Source organism: Triticum urartu, chromosome 3A (assembly GCF_056163025.1).
Source record: "Triticum urartu cultivar PI428250 chromosome 3A, HENAU_Tu73, whole genome shotgun sequence".
Classification (NCBI taxonomy): Eukaryota; Viridiplantae; Streptophyta; class Magnoliopsida; order Poales; family Poaceae; genus Triticum; species Triticum urartu.
The window spans coordinates 10,408,855-10,427,826 of NC_141875.1; the positions used below are offsets into that span (position 1 = coordinate 10,408,855).

Here is an 18,972-nt window from a genome sequence, read left to right on the forward strand (position 1 = left end):
AGAAGTGTTGTCGAGGCCAATTGCATGTACATCACTAGACATGCAACTACAAGTGTTGTAACCCGACTGCAGCTTCAAGCGTTGTTACCCGACTGCAACCGCAGGGGGCACAAAACACTGCGACTGGGGCCGGGAAAGAAGTTGTCGAGGCCAGTTGGATGTCCACCAGTAGGCATGCAACTGCAAGTGTTGTAACCCGAATGCAACTGCACGAGACACAAGACTGCAACTTGGGCTAGAAGAAGTGTTGTCGAGGCCAATTGCATGTACATCACTAGACATGCAATTACAAGTGTTGTAATCCGACTGCAACTGCACGAGCACAAAGTGGCTGCAACTGGATCAAGCGGGAGTTATCGGGATCAATTGCATGTACACCACTAAACATGCAATTTGCAAGCATTTATCTATTCTTAAATATTTTTACTACTAAAAATGGTGTAGTATATGTATATACATGACGTGTTTTATGTATGTACATGCGTGCCCGTTTGAAAGCATGTAGATGCAGCCGGCCGGGACACGAAAAGAGAAAAAATACAAACGCGGAGAAGACGAATGAAGACACACGCACGCAACAAAACTCACTCCACTCAATGTCACGTCGCACCCAGCTCACATGTACGAGCCATACATGCAGCCGAGGGAAGGACGTACGTGGAACAAACAACAACAGCGTGGCAGATACGATCAAGTCCAAAATGTTTTCTCTTATTTTCCTCTTCGCTTTCTATACAAGCCCAAATCATTTTTGATCAAAGCCCGCTGATAGAAGGGACAACAACAATTAAAAAGAAGTCCAGCAACCCATATAGGATGAACGAGATCAAATGATTCTAGGAAGAAAAAAAGATGAATGAGACCAAATTATATCTCAGCTAATGAGTTCTAGGCACTCCCAAAACTAAAATAAAATTGTAAATGTATGCCCGCTTTGTAAATGTATTCATCAGTGATGGCATCTCAATGTAGTGGAAACAGTGGTAGAGAAAATCCGATGCATATAAAATCATATTTGATACATTCATATCTAGACAAATCCATGACAAGAATTTTGGGATGGAGGGAGTACTATACTAAAGCATTCTGATCGAGTAACCAAACATGCAGTTATTAAAAGGACACCGGGAGCACTAGTAGACGATCTCATCCCTGTTCTTGATCCAATTGCCCTTGGCCCTCATCAGATGGATGGAGAATTAATGGAAATGGGATAAAGAACTGCTGCCCATGTTTCAACGGATATCAAAAGGTCCTTCCTCCATGAACCTCGTCCCCGCCTCTTCCTGTTCTTTTGTTTCTATTTTTCCTCGTTTGAAGTACTCCAGTAGAATGGCAGCGACGGTGATGAGCTCACCGCCGTCGCTGAGCTGCTTGGCATGAAAAAGTGCGCTGCACCGCTGGCCCGCGTAGCACAGCGTCTCCACCCACACCTGGGCGAGCAGCTCCAGCGTGCCCACTGCGTCATCTTGGACCTCCTTGCTGACGACGATCTTGGCACCAAGCTCGCATCCTTTATCCAACATGGATACGAGATGGCCTTGTGTTGTGTGATCAACACGTAGTAGCGGATAACGGCTGTTCCTCCCTGTATCCCCATAGGTCTTGAGAAATCTGGCCACCTCCTCGGGTGAGCTGTAAGGCGTAGCAGCAGCATCACGCGGACCACGCACGATGAGGCCAAAGCACACCTCGATGTAGGAATTGTGGTTGGCAGTGGGACCGAGCATGTAGGGGCGTGAGGCGAGGAGGTAGAGCATGTAGTTGGAGAGCGCCTGGACCGCCTCGGCAAGATGACTCACCCGCTTATGCTCATGCTCCTGCTCCTGCTCCTCGCTGCTGCTCGTCATGGTCATGGAGTAGATGTAGATGTTGGTGGCGATGTGCCAGACAAGGATCTTTTCTTCCACGCTCCAGGTCAGGCCCTCATACAATCCCCACCTCCTGAGCTCCGCTTGACCCCGTGAATCAAAATGTATAAGGCTGTCGTCGTCATGGCTAAAGAGCCTGAGGTCACCCCCCTTGCTCAGGATGTAGTCCACCACCAGCTCCTGGATCAAGGGCGAGACAGGGATGGAGCTCGAGTAGGCCATAGCGTTCCACCACACCTCCCTCCCCATCCAATTGGCCAGCCTGCTTCTCTTGCTGACCCTGCTGCGAGCGGCCAGCTGCAACAGGTTGTGCTGCCCCATGGAGGCCGACCAGTACCTTGCCCAGTCCGCTGCGCGGACCAGCCGGCGGACGGACAACACCATACGGCCGAGCGAACCGCTGACATGTCTTGGTACCCATGCCGCCGCCTTGAGCCACCATCTTGGCCTGCCGACGCGTGGTGTTGTGGTGCCGGGTATGTAACGCAAGGTCTCGCGGAGGGAGTCATCCGGCCCATGACTTATGAGCAGCACGCATGCCCAACTCGAGAATAAGCCTCTCAACGTCGACACCACCTCCAGGACAAGGGCACCTACCAGCAGGACATAGGTGACAGCCACATCTACCGCCCGATGTTGATGACGATGTTGATGACGATGGAACAGCAGGAAGGCGACGGTGGTGGCCGCCGGCGAGAGCATACGGATGCAGAGGCCGTACCAAGTGTGCATCACCTCAGCCTTGGTGTACAGGACGTCGTGCATCAGGGACAGCTGCATCTCAACCACCTTGTACAAACGGCCCTCCTCCCGGAGATACGAAGCATGTCCGTATCCTGCTTCGTTGATCAGCCCCTTGATCATTTCCTTGGGAACCCCAAGCGTTCGGTGAGCCATCAGTAGGCAGTCTTCAGTGTCCCATGGACGCTTGTCTAGTATGTCTTCCAGATTGTTGCGTGAGAAAACGAAGGCCGAATGCTGTAAAGCTTGGTAGTTCTTCCCCACCGGGTTGCTGCCAGCGCACCGGAGAGCCCAGACCCTCTCCGCGTACTTGACGACACCCACCACAAACATGAGGATGCCGGCCCACCGGAGCAAGGCCGAGCCACCAACGACAACGGAGGTGTAGAAGAGGACGTAGCCGGCGGCGGTCACCTGCACGGCAAGCGTCTGCAAGTGCCGCAGCCAGAGCCGGTTGTCCTCGACGGCGTAGGCGGTGATGTTGTCCTGTCCGCCCAGATGGAGCAGCAGGAACGGCGCCCAGAAGGCCATAAGCTCGTGGTCGGGAGACCGGCTGGCGGCGGACAGGTGGCCCAGCACGTAGATGGCCGTGCCGTCGGCCAGCATGTACGCCGACCAAGCCAAGAACCTTACCGCGCCGGAGTCAACGCGCCGCCGGAATTCCGCCAGCATGAGCAGCGCCACCTGGAGCGTCAAGCTGAGCAGCACCAACGCCTGGATACCCCATTCTTTCCATGTTGCGATACCCCATTCTTTCCATGCTGCTCCTCCGGCCATATCGATGTCGATCTGCAGCTCAACCCTGCTTCTGAAATCACCACAAGTACAAATTACAGACCCGCCGAAATTGGAAATATAACACATGGAATCTAGGTTTGACACTTAATTCGTCCAACTTTCAAATAATGACATTGCAGCAACGAATTTTTTCAACATTTGACATTTCCCCCTCTTTTCTTATTTCCCAGGCCATATCCCTCTCCTTTTCTATTTATAGAGACCTAAAGTGACCATTATGTCCCTGAACCCACTTGGAAGATTACTGTGGAGTAATACTCTTGTAATTAATCAAGGCAGGAGCTACTACGAGCTCGAAAGAATGCAGCTGCTGCCGCTACGCCGGTGAGCTGCTAGTCCGGCTAGGTCCGTGGCTGATTCTACCATACGTTGACACGGGGTACGAGGTAGACGACGCGCAGGCGCTCACCACGTCGGGAAAATATGTTTTATTAGAGCACCTGCACCCAGACCCGTCTATTTTACCATTCATTTTTCGCATAACAATCCGGGCAAGCACATTTCTCTTTTTTGTTTCTCTCACATAAAACATGTTTTGAACTTCAAACTTCCACAGCACAGCAAAGCTTTCTATCTAGAATCTGGGATAAAACTTTCAGATTTTTTTCGTCCAATATAAATATACGAATTAAGAATCTTTTGGTTAAAAAATCTTATTTTTAGAATTTATGTCAGACCAAAAATTATGAAAGTTTTATCTCACGTTCTAGTTAGGAAGCTTTATTGTGCTGCAAAGTTTGAGATTCAAGACATGTTCTATATGAGAGAAACAAAAAGAGAAATTTACATGTAAATTGTTAGTTGTGTTGCACAAATCTCAAAACAATATTGGAGAGTTAAGATAGATGGGCCTGGGTGCAGATGCTCAAATAATCTGCATCCACCACGCCGGCGTTGCTCAGCCGGAATCCGGGAGCGATAGCGAAGCCAACGACCATGCCTCCTGCACCGGCACCCATGTACTCCGGGTGGAACTCGGCGCGGCGGCCGGCCTCGAAGTGGCTGGGCAGCTGGTTGTTGGAAATATGCCCTAGAGGCAATAATAAATTGATTATTATTATATTTTTTTGTTCATGATAATCGTTTATTATCCATGCTAGAATTGTATTGATAGGAAACTCAGATACATGTGTGGATACATAGACAACACCATGTCCCTAGTAAGCCTCTAGTTGACTAGCTCGTTGATCAATAGATGGTTACGGTTTCCTGACCATGGACATTGGATGTCGTTGATAACGGGATCACATTATTAGGAGAATGATGTGATGGACAAGACCCAATCCTAAGCCTAGCACAAGATCATGTAGTTCGTATGCTAAAGCTTTTCTAATGTCAAGTATCATTTCCTTAGACCATGAGATTGTGTAACTCCCGGATACCGTAGGAGTGCTTTGGGTATGCCAAACGCCACAACGTAACTGGGTGGCTATAAAGGTACACTACAGGTATCTCCGAAAGTGTCTGTTGGGTTGGCACGAATCGAGACTGGGATTTGTCACTCCGTGTAAACGGAGAGGTATCTCTGGGCCCACTCGGTAGGACATCATCATAATGTGCACAATGAGATCAAGGAGTTGATCACGGGATGATGTGTTAGGGAACGAGTAAAGAGACTTGCCGGTAACGAGATTGAACAAGGTATCGGGATACCGACGATCGAATCTCGGGCAAGTATCGTACCGCTAGACAAAGAGAATTGTATACGGGATTGATTAAGTCCTTGACATCGTGGTTCATCCGATGAGATCATCGTGGAACATGTGGGAGCCAACATGGGTATCCAGATCCCGCTGTTGGTTATTGACCGGAGAGTTATCTCGGTCATGTCTGCATGGTTCCCGAACCCGTAGGGTCTACACACTTAAGGTTCGATGACGCTAGGGTTATAGGGAATAGATATGCATGGTTACCGAATGTTGTTCGGAGTCCCGGATGAGATCCCGGACGTCACGAGGAGTTCCGGAATGGTCCGGAGGTAAAGATTTATATATGGGAAGTCCTGTTTTGGTCACCGGAAAAGTTTTGGGGTTTATCGGTAACGTACCGGGACCACCGGGAGGGTCCCGGGGGTCCACCAAGTGGGGCCACAAGCCCCGGAGGGCTGCGTGGGCCAAGTGTCAGAGGGGACCAGCCCCAGGTGGGCAGGTGCGCCCCCCCACCAGGGCCCAAGGCGAAGAGAGAAGGGAAAAGGGGAAACCCTAGGCTCAGATGGGCCTAAGGCCCACCTAGTGGTGCGCCCCCCCCTCTCTCCCCCCTTGGCCGCCCCCCTAGATGGGATCTAGGGCTGGCCGCCCCCCTAGATGGGATCTAGGGCTGGCCGCCACCCCTAGGGGTGGAAACCTAGGTGGGGGTTCAGCCCCTCCCTTTCCCCTATATATAGTGGGGTTTTGGGTTGCCATACACACGAGAACATCTCTTTCTTGGCGCAGCCCTACCCCTCTCCCTCCTTGTCTCTTGCGGTGCTTGACAAAGCCCTGCTGGAGTACCACGCTCCTCCACCACCACCATGCCGTTGTGCTGCTGCTGGATGGAGTCTTCCTCAACCTCTCCCTCTCTCCTTGCTGGATCAAGGCATGGGAGACGTCACCGGGCTGTACGTGTGTTGAACGCGGAGGTGCCGTCCGTTCGGCACTAGGATCTCCGATGATTTGGATCACGACGAGTACGACTCCTTCAACCCCGTTCTCTTGAACGCTTCCGCTTAGCGATCTACATGGGTATGTAGGTCCACTCTCCTTCCCCTCGTTGCTGGTTTCTCCATAGATAGATCTTGGTGACACGTAGGAAAATTTTGAATTTCTGCTACGTTCCCCAACAGTGGTATCAGAGCTAGGTCTGTGCGTAGTTTCTATGCACGAGTAGAACACACGTTGTTGTGGGTGTCGATTTTGTCAATTTGCTTGCAGTTACTAGTCTTATCTTGATTCGGCGGCATCGTGGGATGAAGCGGCCCGGACCGACCTTACACGTACTCTTACGTGAGACTGGTTCCACCGACTGACATGCACTAGTTGCATAAGGTGGCTAGCGAGTGTCTGTCTCTCCCACTTTAGTCGGATCGGATTCGATGAAAAGGGTCCTTATGAAGGGTAAATAGCAATTGGCATATCACGTTGTGGTTTTTGCGTAGGTAAGAAACGTTCTTGCTAGAAACCCTTAGCAGCCACGTAAAACATGCAAACAACAATTAGAGGACGTCTAACTTGTTTTTGCAGGGTATGCTATGTGATGTGATATGGACAAGAAGAATGTGATGAATGATATGTGATGTATGGGATTGATCATGTTCTTGTAGTAGGAATCACGACTTGCATGTCGATGAGTATGACAACCGGCAGGAGCCATAGGAGTTGTCTTTATTTATTGTATGACCTGCGTGTCATTGAACAACGCCATGTAATTACTTTACTTTATTGCTAACCGGTAGCCATAGTAGTAGAAGTAATAAGTTGGCGAGACAACTTCATGGAGACACGATGATGGAGATCATGATGATGGAGATCATGGTGTCATGCCGGTGACAAGATGATCATGGAGCCCCAAGATGGAGATCAAAGGAGCTATATGATATTGGCCATATCATGTCACTGTTTTTTTATTGCATGTGATGTTTATCATGTTTTTGCATCTTATTTGCTTAGAACGACGGTAGTAAATAAGATGATCCCTCATTAAAATTTCAAGAAAGTGTTTCCCCTAACTGTGCACCGTTGCGAAAGTTCGTCGTTTCGAAGCACCACGTGATGATCGGGTGTGATAGATTCTTACGTTCACATACAACGGGTGTAAGCCAGATTTACAGACGCGAAACACTTAGGTTGACTTGACGAGCCTAGCATGTACAGACATGGCCTCGGAACACAAGAGACCGAAAGGTCGAGCATGAGTCGTATGGTAGATACGATCAAGATGAAGATGTTCACCGATGATGACTAGTCCGTCTCACGTGATGATCGGACACGGCCTAGTTGACTCGAATCATGTAATCACTTAGATGACTAGAGGGATGTCTATCTGAGTGGGAGTTCATAAGATGAACTTAATTATCCTGAACATAGTCAAAAGGTCTTCGCAAATTATGTCGTAGCTCGCGCTTCAGTTCTACTGTTTAGATATGCTCCTAGAGAAAATTTAGTTGAAAGTTGATAGTAGCAATTATGCGGACTAGGTCCGTAAACTGAGGATTGTCCTCATTGCTTCATAGAAGGCTTATGTCCTTAATGCACTGCTCAGTGTGCTGAACCTCGAACATCGTCTGTGGATGTTGCGAACATCTGACATACACATTTTGGTAACTACGTGATAGTTCAGTTAAACGATTTAGAGTTGAGGCACCGGAGACGTTTTGAAACGTCGTGAAACATATGAGATGTTTCGAGGGCTGAAATTGGAATTTCAGGCTCGTGCCCACGTCAAGAGGTATAAGACCTCCGACGATTTTCTTAGCCTGCAAACTAAGGGAGAAAAGCTTAATTGTTGAGCTTGTGCTCAGATTGTCTGAGTACAACAATCATTTGAATCGAGTGGGAGTTGATCTTCCAGATGAGATAGTGATGTTTCTCCGAAGTCATTACCACCGAGCTGCTAGAGCTTCGTGATGAACTATAATATATCAGGGACATATATGATGATCCTTGAGATATTCGCGATGTTTGGCACCACAAAAGTAGAAATCAAGAAGGAACATCAATTGTTGATGGTTGGTGAAACCACTAGTTTCAAGAAGGGCAAGGGCAAGAAGGGATACTTCATGAAATGGCAAATCAGCTGCTGCTCTAGTGAAGAAACCCAAGGTTGAACCCAAACCCGAGACTAAGTGCTTCTGTAATAAGGGGAACAACCACTGGAGCAGAATTACCCTAGATACTTGGTAGATGAGAAGGCTGGCAAGGTCGATAGAAGTATATTGGATATACATTGTGTTAATGTGTACTTTACTAGTACTCCTAGTAGCACCATGGTATTAGATACTGGTTCGGTTGCTAAGTGTTAGTAAACTCGAAATAAAAGGTTGCGGAGTAAACGGAGACTAGCTAAAGGTGAGCTGGCGATATGTGTTGGAAGTTTTTCCAAGCTTGATGTGATCAAGCATCGCACGCTCCCTCTACCATCGAGATTGGTGTTTGCGTTGAGCATAGACATGATTGGATTATGTCTATCGCAATACGGTTATTCATTTAAGGAGAATAATGGTTACTCTGTTTATTTGAATAACACCTTCAATGGTCTTGCACCTAAAATGAATGGTTTATTGATTCTCGATCGTAGTAATACACATGTTCATGCCAAAAAATATAAGATAGTAATGATAGTACCACCTACTTGTGGCACTGCCACGTAAAGTCATATCGGTATAAAACGCATGAAGAAGCTCCATGTTGATGGATCTTTGGGCTCACTCGTTTTGAAAAATTTGAGACATGCGAACCATGTCTATTGGTGTGTATGCATGAAGAAACTCCATGCAAATGGACCGTTTGGACTCACTTGATTTTGAATCACTTGAGACATGCAAATCATACCACATGGGCAAGATGACTGAAAGCCTCGTTTTCAGTAAAATGGAACTAGAAAGCAACTTGTTGGAAGTAATACATTTTGATGTGTGTAGTCCAATGAGTGCTGAGGCGTGTAGTGGATATCGTTATGTTTTTACTTCACAGGTGATTTGAGTAGATGTTGAGTATATTTACTTGATGAATCACGAGTCTGAATTATTGAAAGGTTCAAGTAATTTCAGGGTGAAGTTGAAAGATCGTCATGACAAGAGGATAAAAGATCTATCATATGATCATAGAGATGAATATCTTAATTACGAGTTTGGCACAGAATTAAGACATTGTGGAAATTGTTTCACAACCAATACAACCTGGAACACCATAGTGTGATGGTGTGTCTGAACATCATAATTGCACCCTATTGGATATGATGCATACCATGATGTCTCTTATCGAATTACCACAATAGTTTATGGGTTAGGCATTAGAAACAATCACATTCACTTTAAATAGGGCACCACGTAATTCCGATGAGATGACACCGTATGAACTATGCTTTAGAGAAACCTAAGCTGTCATTTCTTAAAAGTTTGGGGCTGCGACGCTTATGTGAAAAGTTTCAGGCTGATAAGCTCGAACCCAAAGCGGATAAATGCATCTTCATAGGACACCCAAAACAGTTGGGTATACCTCCTGTCTCAGATCCGAAAGCAATAAGGGATTGTTTCTAGAATCGGGTCCTTTCTCGAGGAAAAGTTTCTCTCGAAAGAATTGAGTGGGAGGATGGTGGACACTTGATGAGGTTATTGAACCATCTCTTCAACTAGTGTGTGGCAGGGCACAGGGAGTTGTTCCTGTGGCACCTACACCAATTGAAGTGGAAGCTTATGATAGTGATCATGAAACTTCAGATCAAGTCACTACCAAACCTCGTAGGACGACAAGGATGCGTACTACTTCAGAGTGGTACGTAATCCTGTCTTGGAAGTCATGTTGCTAGACAACAATGAACCTACGAGCTATGGAGAAGCGATGGTGGGCCCAGATTCCGATAAATGGCTCGAGGCCATAAAATCCGAGAGAGGATCCATGTATGAAAACAAAGTGTAGACTTTGGCAGAACGGCTCGATGGTCGTAAGGCTGTTGAGTACAGATGGATTTTAAAAGGAAGACGGACAATGATGGTAAATGTCACCATTAAGAAAGCTCGACTTGTCGTTAAGATGTTTCCCGACAAGTTCAAGGAGTTGACTACGGTGAGACTTTCTCACTCGTAGTGATGCTAAGAGTCCGTTGGAATTATATTAGCAGTCACTGCATTATTTATGAAATCTTGCAGATAGGATTTCAAAACATTGTTTCCTCGACGATTTTCTTGAGGAAAGGTTGTATGTGATACAACCGGAAGGTTTTGTCAATCCTGAAAGATGCTAATAAGTATGCAAAGCTCTAGCAATCCTTCTAAGGACTGGAGTAAGCATCTCGGAGTTGGAATGTACGCTTTGATGAGATGATCAAAGCTTTTGGGTGTATACAAAGTTTATGAGAAACTTGTATTTCCAAAGAAGTGAGTGGGAGCGCTATAAAATTTCTGATGAGTATATGTTGTTGACATATTGTTGATCGGAAATGATGTAGAATTTCTGGAAAGCATATAGGGTTATTTGAAAAGTGTTTTTCAATGGAAAACCTGGATTAAGCCACTTGAACATTGAGCATCAAGATCTATAAGGATAGATCAAAACACTTAATGGTACTTTCAAATGAGCACATACCTTGACATGATCTTGAAGGTGTTCAAGATGGATCAGTCAAAGAAGGAGTTCTTGCCTGAGTTGTAAGGTATGAGGTTAAGGCTTAAGGCTCGACCACGGCAGAATAGAGAGGAAGGACGAAGGTCGTCCCCTATGCTTTTGTCATAGGCTCTATACGGTATGCCATGCTTAGTACCGCACCTGATGTGTGCCTTGCCACATGTCTGGCAAGAGGGTACAAAGGTGATCTAGGAGTAGATCACCAGATAGCGGTCTAAATTATCCTTAGAGGAATAAGGATATGTTTCTCGATTATGGAATTGATAAAGAGTTCGACGTAAAGAGTTACGTCGATGCAAGCTTAACACCTATCCGGATAGCTCTGAGTAGAGATACCGGATACGTATAATGGAGCAAAAATTTAGAATAGCTCCAAGTAGAACAGTTATTTGAAATGGATCCAAATGTAGCGTAGTAGTTGCATCTACAAGATGACATAGAAATTTGCGAAGTACATACGGATCTGAATGTTGCAGACCCGTTGACTGAAACCTCTCTCACAAGCATAACATGATCAAACCCAGAACTCTTTGGGTGTTAGTCACATGGGGATGTGACCTTGAACATATCGATGTGAACTGGATTATTGACTCTGCAAGTGGGAGACTGTTGGAAATATGCCCTAGAGGCAATAATAAATTGATTATTATTATTATATTTCCTTGTTCATGATAATTGTTTATTATCCATGCTAGAATTGTATTGATAGGAAACTCAGATACATGTGTGGATACATAGACAACACCATGTCCCTAGTAAGCCCCTAGTTGACTAGCTCGTTGATCAATAGATGGTTACGGTTTCCTGACCATGGACATTGGATGTCGTTGATAACGGGATCACATCATTAGGAGAATGATGTGATGGACAAGACCCAATCCTAAGCCTAGCACAAGATCATGTAGTTCGTATGCTAAAGCTTTTCTAATGTCAAGTATCATTTCCTTAGACCATGAGATTGTGCAACTCCCGGATACTGTAGGAGTGCTTTGGGTGTGCCAAACGTCACAACGTAACTAGGTGGCTATAAAGGTACACTACAGGTATCTCCGAAAGTGTCTGTCGGGTTGGCACGAATCGAGACTGGGATTTGTCACTCCGTGTAAACGGAGAGGTATCTCTGGGCCCACTCAGTAGGACATCATCATAATGTGCACAATGTGATCAAGGAGTTGATCACAGGATGATGTGTTACGGAACGAGTAAAGAGACTTGCCGGTAACGAGATTGAACAAGGTATCAGGATACCGACGATCGAATCTCGGGCGAGTATCGTACCGCTAGACAAAGGGAATTGTATACGGGATTGATTAAGTCCTTGACATCGTGGTTCATCCGATGAGATCATCGTGGAACATGTGGGAGCCAACATGGGTATCCAGATCCCGCTGTTGGTTATTGACCAGAGAGTTATCTCGGTCATGTCTGCATGGTTCCCGAACCCGTAGGGTCTACACACTTAAGGTTCGATGACGCTAGGGTTATAGGGAATAGATATACGTGGTTACCGAATGTTGTTCGGAGTCCCGGATGAGATCCCGGACGTCACGAGGAGTTCCGGAATGGTCCGGAGGTAAATATTTATATATGGGAAGTCCTGTTTTGGTCACCGGAAAAGTTTCGGGGTTTATGGGTAACGTACCGGGACCACCGGGAGGGTCCCGGGGGTCCACCAAGTGGGGCCACAAGCCCCGGAGGGCTGCATGGGCCAAGTGTGGGAGGGGACCAGCCCCAGGTGGGCTGGTGCGCCCCCCCACAAGGGCCCAAGGCACCTAAGGGGAGGAGGGGGGGCAAACCCTAGGGCAGATGGGCCTTAGGGCCCATGCCTGGTGCGCCTCCCTCTCCCCCTCCACCTGGCCGCCACCCAGATGGGATCTGGGGGCTGCCGCCACCCCTAGGGAGGGAACCCTAGGTAGGGGTGCAGCCCCTCCCCTGCCCCTATATATACTTGAGGTTTGGGCCTCCCAAGACACATGAGTTCCTCTCCTTCTTGGCGCAGCCCTACCCCTCTCCCTCCTCGTCTCTTGCGGTGCTTGGCGAAGCCCTGCTAGAGTACCACGCTCCTCCACCACCACCACGCCGTTGTGCTGCTGCTGGATGGAGTCTTCCTCAACCTCTCCCTCTCTCCTTGCTGGATCAAGGCATGGGAGACGTCACCGGGCTGTACGTGTGTTGAACGCGGAGGTGCCGTCCGTTCGGCACTAGGATCTTCGTTGATTTGGATCACGACGAGTACAACTCCTTCAACCCCGTTCTCTTGAACGCTTCCGCTTAGCGATCTACAAGGGTATGTAGATGCACTCTCCTTCCCCTCGTTGCTGGTTTCTCCATAGATAGTCGTGGTGACACGTAGGAAAATTTTGAATTTCTGCTACGTTCCCCAACACTGGTAGCTACACAAATCCAGGAACCCTCCGCCACCGCCAACGCTGCCGTAGCAGGCAGCAGCTAGAGGAGTCCGAGGAGCGAGCAGAGGCCGCCCGCGAGTGAATTGCAGAAAACCACCACATTTGGGGTTAGCTTTGCGGAAAACTACCTAGTCCCTAATTATTTGCAAAACGCACCGCGGATTCAGTAAACTTGTTGCAAATAGCACTGATAAGGTGATCTGGCCCGTTTGATCACTTTCTGACAAGTGGGGTCAGATTGTAAGAAGCTGACTTGGCAAAGTTTTGACATACAGGCCCCTGGATCTAAAAAGAAAAAGCAATCAGAGCGCCCCCTGCTTCGACCCCGTCTGGATCGGGAGAGCCAAAGCCCCCGAGCTAGCCACCCCCCGCGCCACTCCGACGACCTCGTCGCCGGCGACCACCGCTGCCCTGTCCACCATCTCCTTCCTGCTCCCTTTTCTTTTCTTCTCCACTGCTGCCTCGTCTACCATCGGCGACGGCCAGAAAGGCGAGAGGTGAGGCCACTTTGGCCGGGATTGACGACACGGGTCGCCATGGCTGTGGATCTCGCCGTTGCGCGCACGGATCTGGCATCAATGACGCCCTCGCGCCCGTGACGCGCGCAGAGAGAGGAGAGGAGGAGGCGTTCCCCGGCGAGGCCGACCTCGTCGGCGCAGACGGCCGCGCAGTGGAGGAGGTCCCTGCGAAGAGCTCCTCGACAGTGCCGGTCGGGTCGGGCCCGTGCGCCGCCGCGCGGTTGGAGCCGGGCGGTTGCTCGGCCATGGCCTCGGCCGTGCTAGGAGAGCAGCAGGGGATACAGGCCGTCGCGAATTCCGACGCCGTCGACATGGCCGTGGATGCCAGCGGCTGGGCTAGGTAGGGGCGAGGTGCGGGTCGTCCCAGAGGAGAAGGAAAGAAAATGGGAGGAGGATGGCGGGGCAGCGGTGGTCGCAGGCGTGCTTGTCGGCTGCGGCGAGGTCGTCGGCCCTCCGTCCAGCGCGTCGCTCCAGCATCGCCGGCCAAGCAGCGCGGCGGAGGCCATGAACCCGACGCCCAGCGCGCCTCTGCCCGAGGGGTGGGGGGCTGATTGCTTTTCTGTTTTAGATCAAGGGGTGTGTGTGTAAATTTTTTGCTCTTACAATCTGACCCCACTTGTCAGAAAGTGATCAAACGGGCCCGATCACCTCATCAGTGCTATTTGCAACAAGTTTATCGAATCCGTGGTGCGTTTTGCAAATAATTAGGGACTAGGTACTTTTCCGCAAAGCTAACCCCAAATGTGGTGGTTTTCTGCAATTCACTCGGCCGCCCGCACGGTGCCCTGCTCCTGTTCATCCTACTCCTGGCCGGCGCGGTGGCCGCCGAGACGGCGCCGGAGGAACCCACATTGCCCCCCACAACTCCCCTTCGCCGCGTCAACCGACGCTGGGGCAGCTGTGCTCGCCGGGGTGGGGGTCAAATTCAACTCGGTGCTGGTGGCATTGCTGGACTTGCACTACGCGGAGCTGGCGGAGCTGGAGGAGAAGGCCCTGCTGATCCAGACGCTAGAGGACGCCGTCGGGAGGCACAACGTCACCATCTTCGCGCCGCGGAATAAGACGCTGGAGCGGGACCTCGACCCGGAGTTCAAGCGCTTCCTGCTCGAGCCCCGGAACCTCAAGTCGGTCTAGTCGCTGCTCCTCTTCCACGTCCTCCCCTCCCGCCACCCCGCGGGCTCATGGCCCACGGCCCACCACCTCACCCTCTCCGGCGAGGAGATCGAGCTCGCCATGGGCACCGATGGCGTCGTGCACGCCGCCATCACGCGCCCAGACGCGGTGCTCAGGCCGGGCGGGGTTATCCACGGCATCAAGCGCCTTCTTGTGCGGCGGTTGAAGTCCTAGTTAGGCGATTAATTAAAACGGATCTGATCACATGTACTCCCTCCGTTCCAAAATACTTCTTCTGTCCCATAATATAAGAACGTTCTTATATTATGGGACAGAGGGAGTACTTGACTTCCATTTGTTAAAAAATGGATGTATCTATATACTAAAACATGTCTAAATACATCTATATTTTGACAAATGTAAGTCATGTGTTGTGGAACGGAGGGAGTAGAGTGGAGTGATCTGCCAGCTAGCTAGCGTGATTCCCCACTAATTGAGATGATTGATTACTGGTGCAGTTTCCCCACTAAAGATGGGATGGAGGGGCTGTTTTTTGGGAAGTCCCAAAAAAAATTGGAAGTGAGAGGGCTTTTGGGCACGGGCTAACAACGGAGATTTACGGGGTGCCTTAACACTAATTAACCTGTCCTTCTTGATTTTCAGGGAGTGGGGCCCTTCCTCTTTCTAACCCCATTCAAACTATGCCACATGTGCCAGTCCGTAAACCCTGTAAATTTCTGCCCGTGTGTGTAGCATCGCCGATCGGTTATATAGGTGTTTTTCCCTCAAACTGCTACTTTTTGGAACTTGAGTTTTTTTGGTCTTAGGACTGAAATGAGAATGTTGAAAAAGGAGTGAACGAATGAGTATCAACTCAGATCTTCACAAGTAGAATATAAAAGCTGAGTGCAGAACTAATTAAGCACAAGAGAACCCCAGCCTTTGGATATTGGGTTTGACGGCTACCATCTCACAGATGGTTGACTGTGTGACTCTAGTAAGAACTCTGAACAAACATGGCGGATGTGATGGAAAAAAGAGCAAACAAACAAACCCCTCCCATAATCCCCGACACTAATTTGAGATCGAGGGAGGATGGAGACGGTCAGGTTGGGAACTTCTGAGAGGCCGGCCGGTAAGATCTAGATCTTCTGAGCAGCTAGCGTAACAAGTTGAGCAGCATAACAAGTGAGATCTAAAATGAATTCAAGGCAGCAAAATGACGCATGCGACAAGAGCATTTGCAACAGGAGAAAAATCATTATGGAAACTAATTACCAGACGAGGCTTGCCTGCTCCGCCCATATGCACCGATCCGTGCTTCCGCTCCACTCGTTTTCAATCCAACTGCCTCGCGTAATTTTTCCTCCCACTTGTCTATTTTTTAGCCAAAAATAGGAAAACCAACCTCGTATTTCTGTTTGCCTTCTCCCTCCCGTAATACTCGCACCGGCCGCATTAAATCTCGATGGAAATTTCTGCTAATCTCACAATATAGCACGCCAACATACAAAGGCCTGCTCACCAAAGTTTAGACTAGCCACAATGGAGAGTAACATACACATATCTCTAGGCTATACTACTACCTTCATAATGGGTAGTAACATAATTGTGGTGTCATGCAAAGATTCATTTATTAGGTTATAAACTCATATTGCATTTGGGACATGTGATGTTACAGTAACTAGCTAAGGCCCTGTTTGGTTCATAAGTCCTAAGACTTTTTTTAGTCCCAACTTATAAGTCTCAAGTCTCTAAAAAAGTCCCTACATGTTTGGTTTGTGGGACTTAACATGGACTAAAAGGCCATACTACAACTATAAGTCCTTATAAGTCCCTCCTTGAGAGTCTTATTTCATAAGTCTCAAATGCCCACTTTAAGTCCCTATAAGTCCATTCTGTTTAGTTTAGATGGGACTTATAGAGACTTTTTTAAGTCCCTACATCAATAAGTCTCTGTAAACAAACAACCTCTAAGTTACTCAAACTATCCCTCTTCGCATTAACTAATTGTCACATAAACAAATTTACTAAGTTAAACTCGATGTTATTGCTAAAGTTACTTTCACTGTGGCTAGTGTTAGAGTTCTTCCCGGCGGTCATCGTTGTATTGAAAACGGTACATGCATCGGAGCATATGGGGGGCGTTGTATTGAAAACGGTACATGCATCCGAGCATATGGGGGGCGTTGTAACGAGGAATCCTCCTTGAATGATGAATCCACTCGTTTTCAATCCACCGTTGTAATGATAAATCTTGTCTCGTATGGTACATGCATCCCTTCGTCCACAAGTACTTCCCTGCGGTCAACGTTGGGGAGGTAGAGCCAGGTGGTCGTGCTCGGCATCGCCGACGCCCACGGTCGGCCGTGCCGAGGACGCCGTCTCCTACAACCTCACCCCACCATTGTCCACAGTCGTTTTTCTTGATTTCTTGCGCCATGGCGTGCAGCACTCGAGAAGACCAGAAGCTCCGCTCAGCGTGCAGCATCGGCGAAGCTCAGCACGGTGTCGACCTCACACTCAATCGAGGTGCTCATCAACGACGTGTTGCGCGTCCCTCGGGGCGTGCGTTCGGTTAATACGGTTATTCGGGTTACGAATAAATACGGTATGAAATACCAGTACGGTTTGGTTTCGATAAATTCTAAAGTACTCCCTCCGTTTCAAAATAGATAACTTAATTTTGTACTAACTTTAATACAAAGTTAGTATAATCAACCTGTGATTGAGTTGATTAGGTGGACAGTGGTATCCCCAACCCATCAGGGCTCAAATCCTGGTGCTCGCATTATTCCTGGATTTATTTTAGGATTTTCGACGATGCGCTTTCAGTGGGAGGAGACGTTTTCATCGACGACGAGGCGCCTACGGTGACTTCCTAAGTCTCAAGATGATATGCCGGCTCAGTCTCTCGGAGGTGCTCATAGGGGCAGGGTATCCGTGTGTGCGTTCATAGGGATGAGTGTATGCGCGTGTATATGAGCGCTTGTGTCTGTACTGATGCTTAAAAAAAGTTGAGTCATTTATTTTGAAACGGAGGGAGTATTATCCATGAGAATTTTTTTTACATTCATATGCGTAAATGGTTATCTCTCCAGCTAGCGGGTTGCAAGATTGATCACATTGCACAATTTGCACATGCATTGCATCCATTCATGCATATGCCCCTCCTTCATGGATTGATGGTACATGCATGTGCAAATCAAATTATGTACTCATTCGCAAAAGAAAAATCAAATCAAATTGTGTGCTATGGCGTGCGCGTGTTGAGCAGTACGTAGTAGATGAACCTGATCGATTGCTTTTTGCGCTCGATCGGGGGCAAAAAAAGAAAGGAATTGCGACTAAGCTGTTTGCGTACGCAAGTAGTGGCTTGCGCGCTAGACGGAATCAATCCAAACTGATTGACCACGTCTCACGCTCGATGGTTCGTTCCCGGCAGGTAGGATTGGCGATGGTAAATTGTGGTGGTCATGGTAGAGTTGCCGAGTATCTCCGTTCCAAAATATAAGGACGTTTTTTACACTAGCACGTTCTCTCTTCATCCCAAAATATAAGAACGTTTGGGAGTGGTTTTTAGGTCTCTATCGCATGGTAAACTGGGGGTTGGATGGTAAAGGGGTGGAGTATTACATTGTGGTGGCCACGTTCATCCTCACACACGGAGGATGCTGCATGCAGGAAATTAATGGAGTTCATTTGCAAATGCATCCACGCACGAGTAATAAGTAACAGATAATGTGGGCAAGCAATATGCGGAATCTGATGTAGCAAACTGTTGTTACAAAGCCATAATATACACAAGGGTATATACGTACATGAGGGCGCTCCTGCTGCCGGACTCGAAGAATGGCGGAGAGCTGCCTGCCTGGGATTCGCAAAGGAGGTGTGGATGGATGCAGGGGCAAAAGCATGCATGTGTGGAGGTGTTGATGCGTAGGAGGGGGGAGGGCTGTGTGCTTGCCCTCGTCTGAAAAAGAAACTGTGGAGATCGATATGATCAGCAGCGGCAAGGAATGAAGGAAACTCTTCCTGACCTGCAGGCAAAGAAAGCATCCTGCAGCTAGCCCGCTCCCTGCGCCAAAGAACAGTTCTGCATCACCAGTGGCCGGCCAGTGGGGTCTTCGTTTACTTGCCGCTGGGTATTCGTTCCAATACAAACATCATTGCTTGAAGCAAGCATCACCAGTGGGCCTCAGATCTC

At 48.4% G+C, this 18,972-nt stretch overlaps 1 protein-coding gene and 1 pseudogene across 1 annotated transcript; one reads left to right on the forward strand and one right to left on the reverse strand.

The window, feature by feature from the left end:
- Positions 1-1,002: 1,002 nt before the first annotated feature.
- LOC125547573 (uncharacterized) lies at positions 1,003-18,724 on the reverse strand. The gene is made up of 2 exons (XM_048711394.2): positions 18,587-18,724; positions 1,003-3,420 (listed from the first exon to the last, which is right to left on the reverse strand). Exon 2 carries the CDS (start codon positions 3,387-3,389, stop codon positions 1,236-1,238), a length of 2,154 nt encoding a protein of 717 aa, XP_048567351.2. The 5' UTR covers positions 3,390-3,420; positions 18,587-18,724; the 3' UTR covers positions 1,003-1,235.
- Positions 14,394-14,999, forward strand: LOC147977749 (fasciclin-like arabinogalactan protein 16 pseudogene; annotated as a pseudogene).
- Positions 18,725-18,972: the final 248 nt, after the last annotated feature.

Bases quoted from the DNA above. Each gene is read 5' to 3' on its own strand.
- LOC125547573 (XM_048711394.2), bottom strand. From the start codon at position 3,389: ATGGCCGGAGGAGCAGCATGGAAAGAATGGGGTATCGCAACATGGAAA.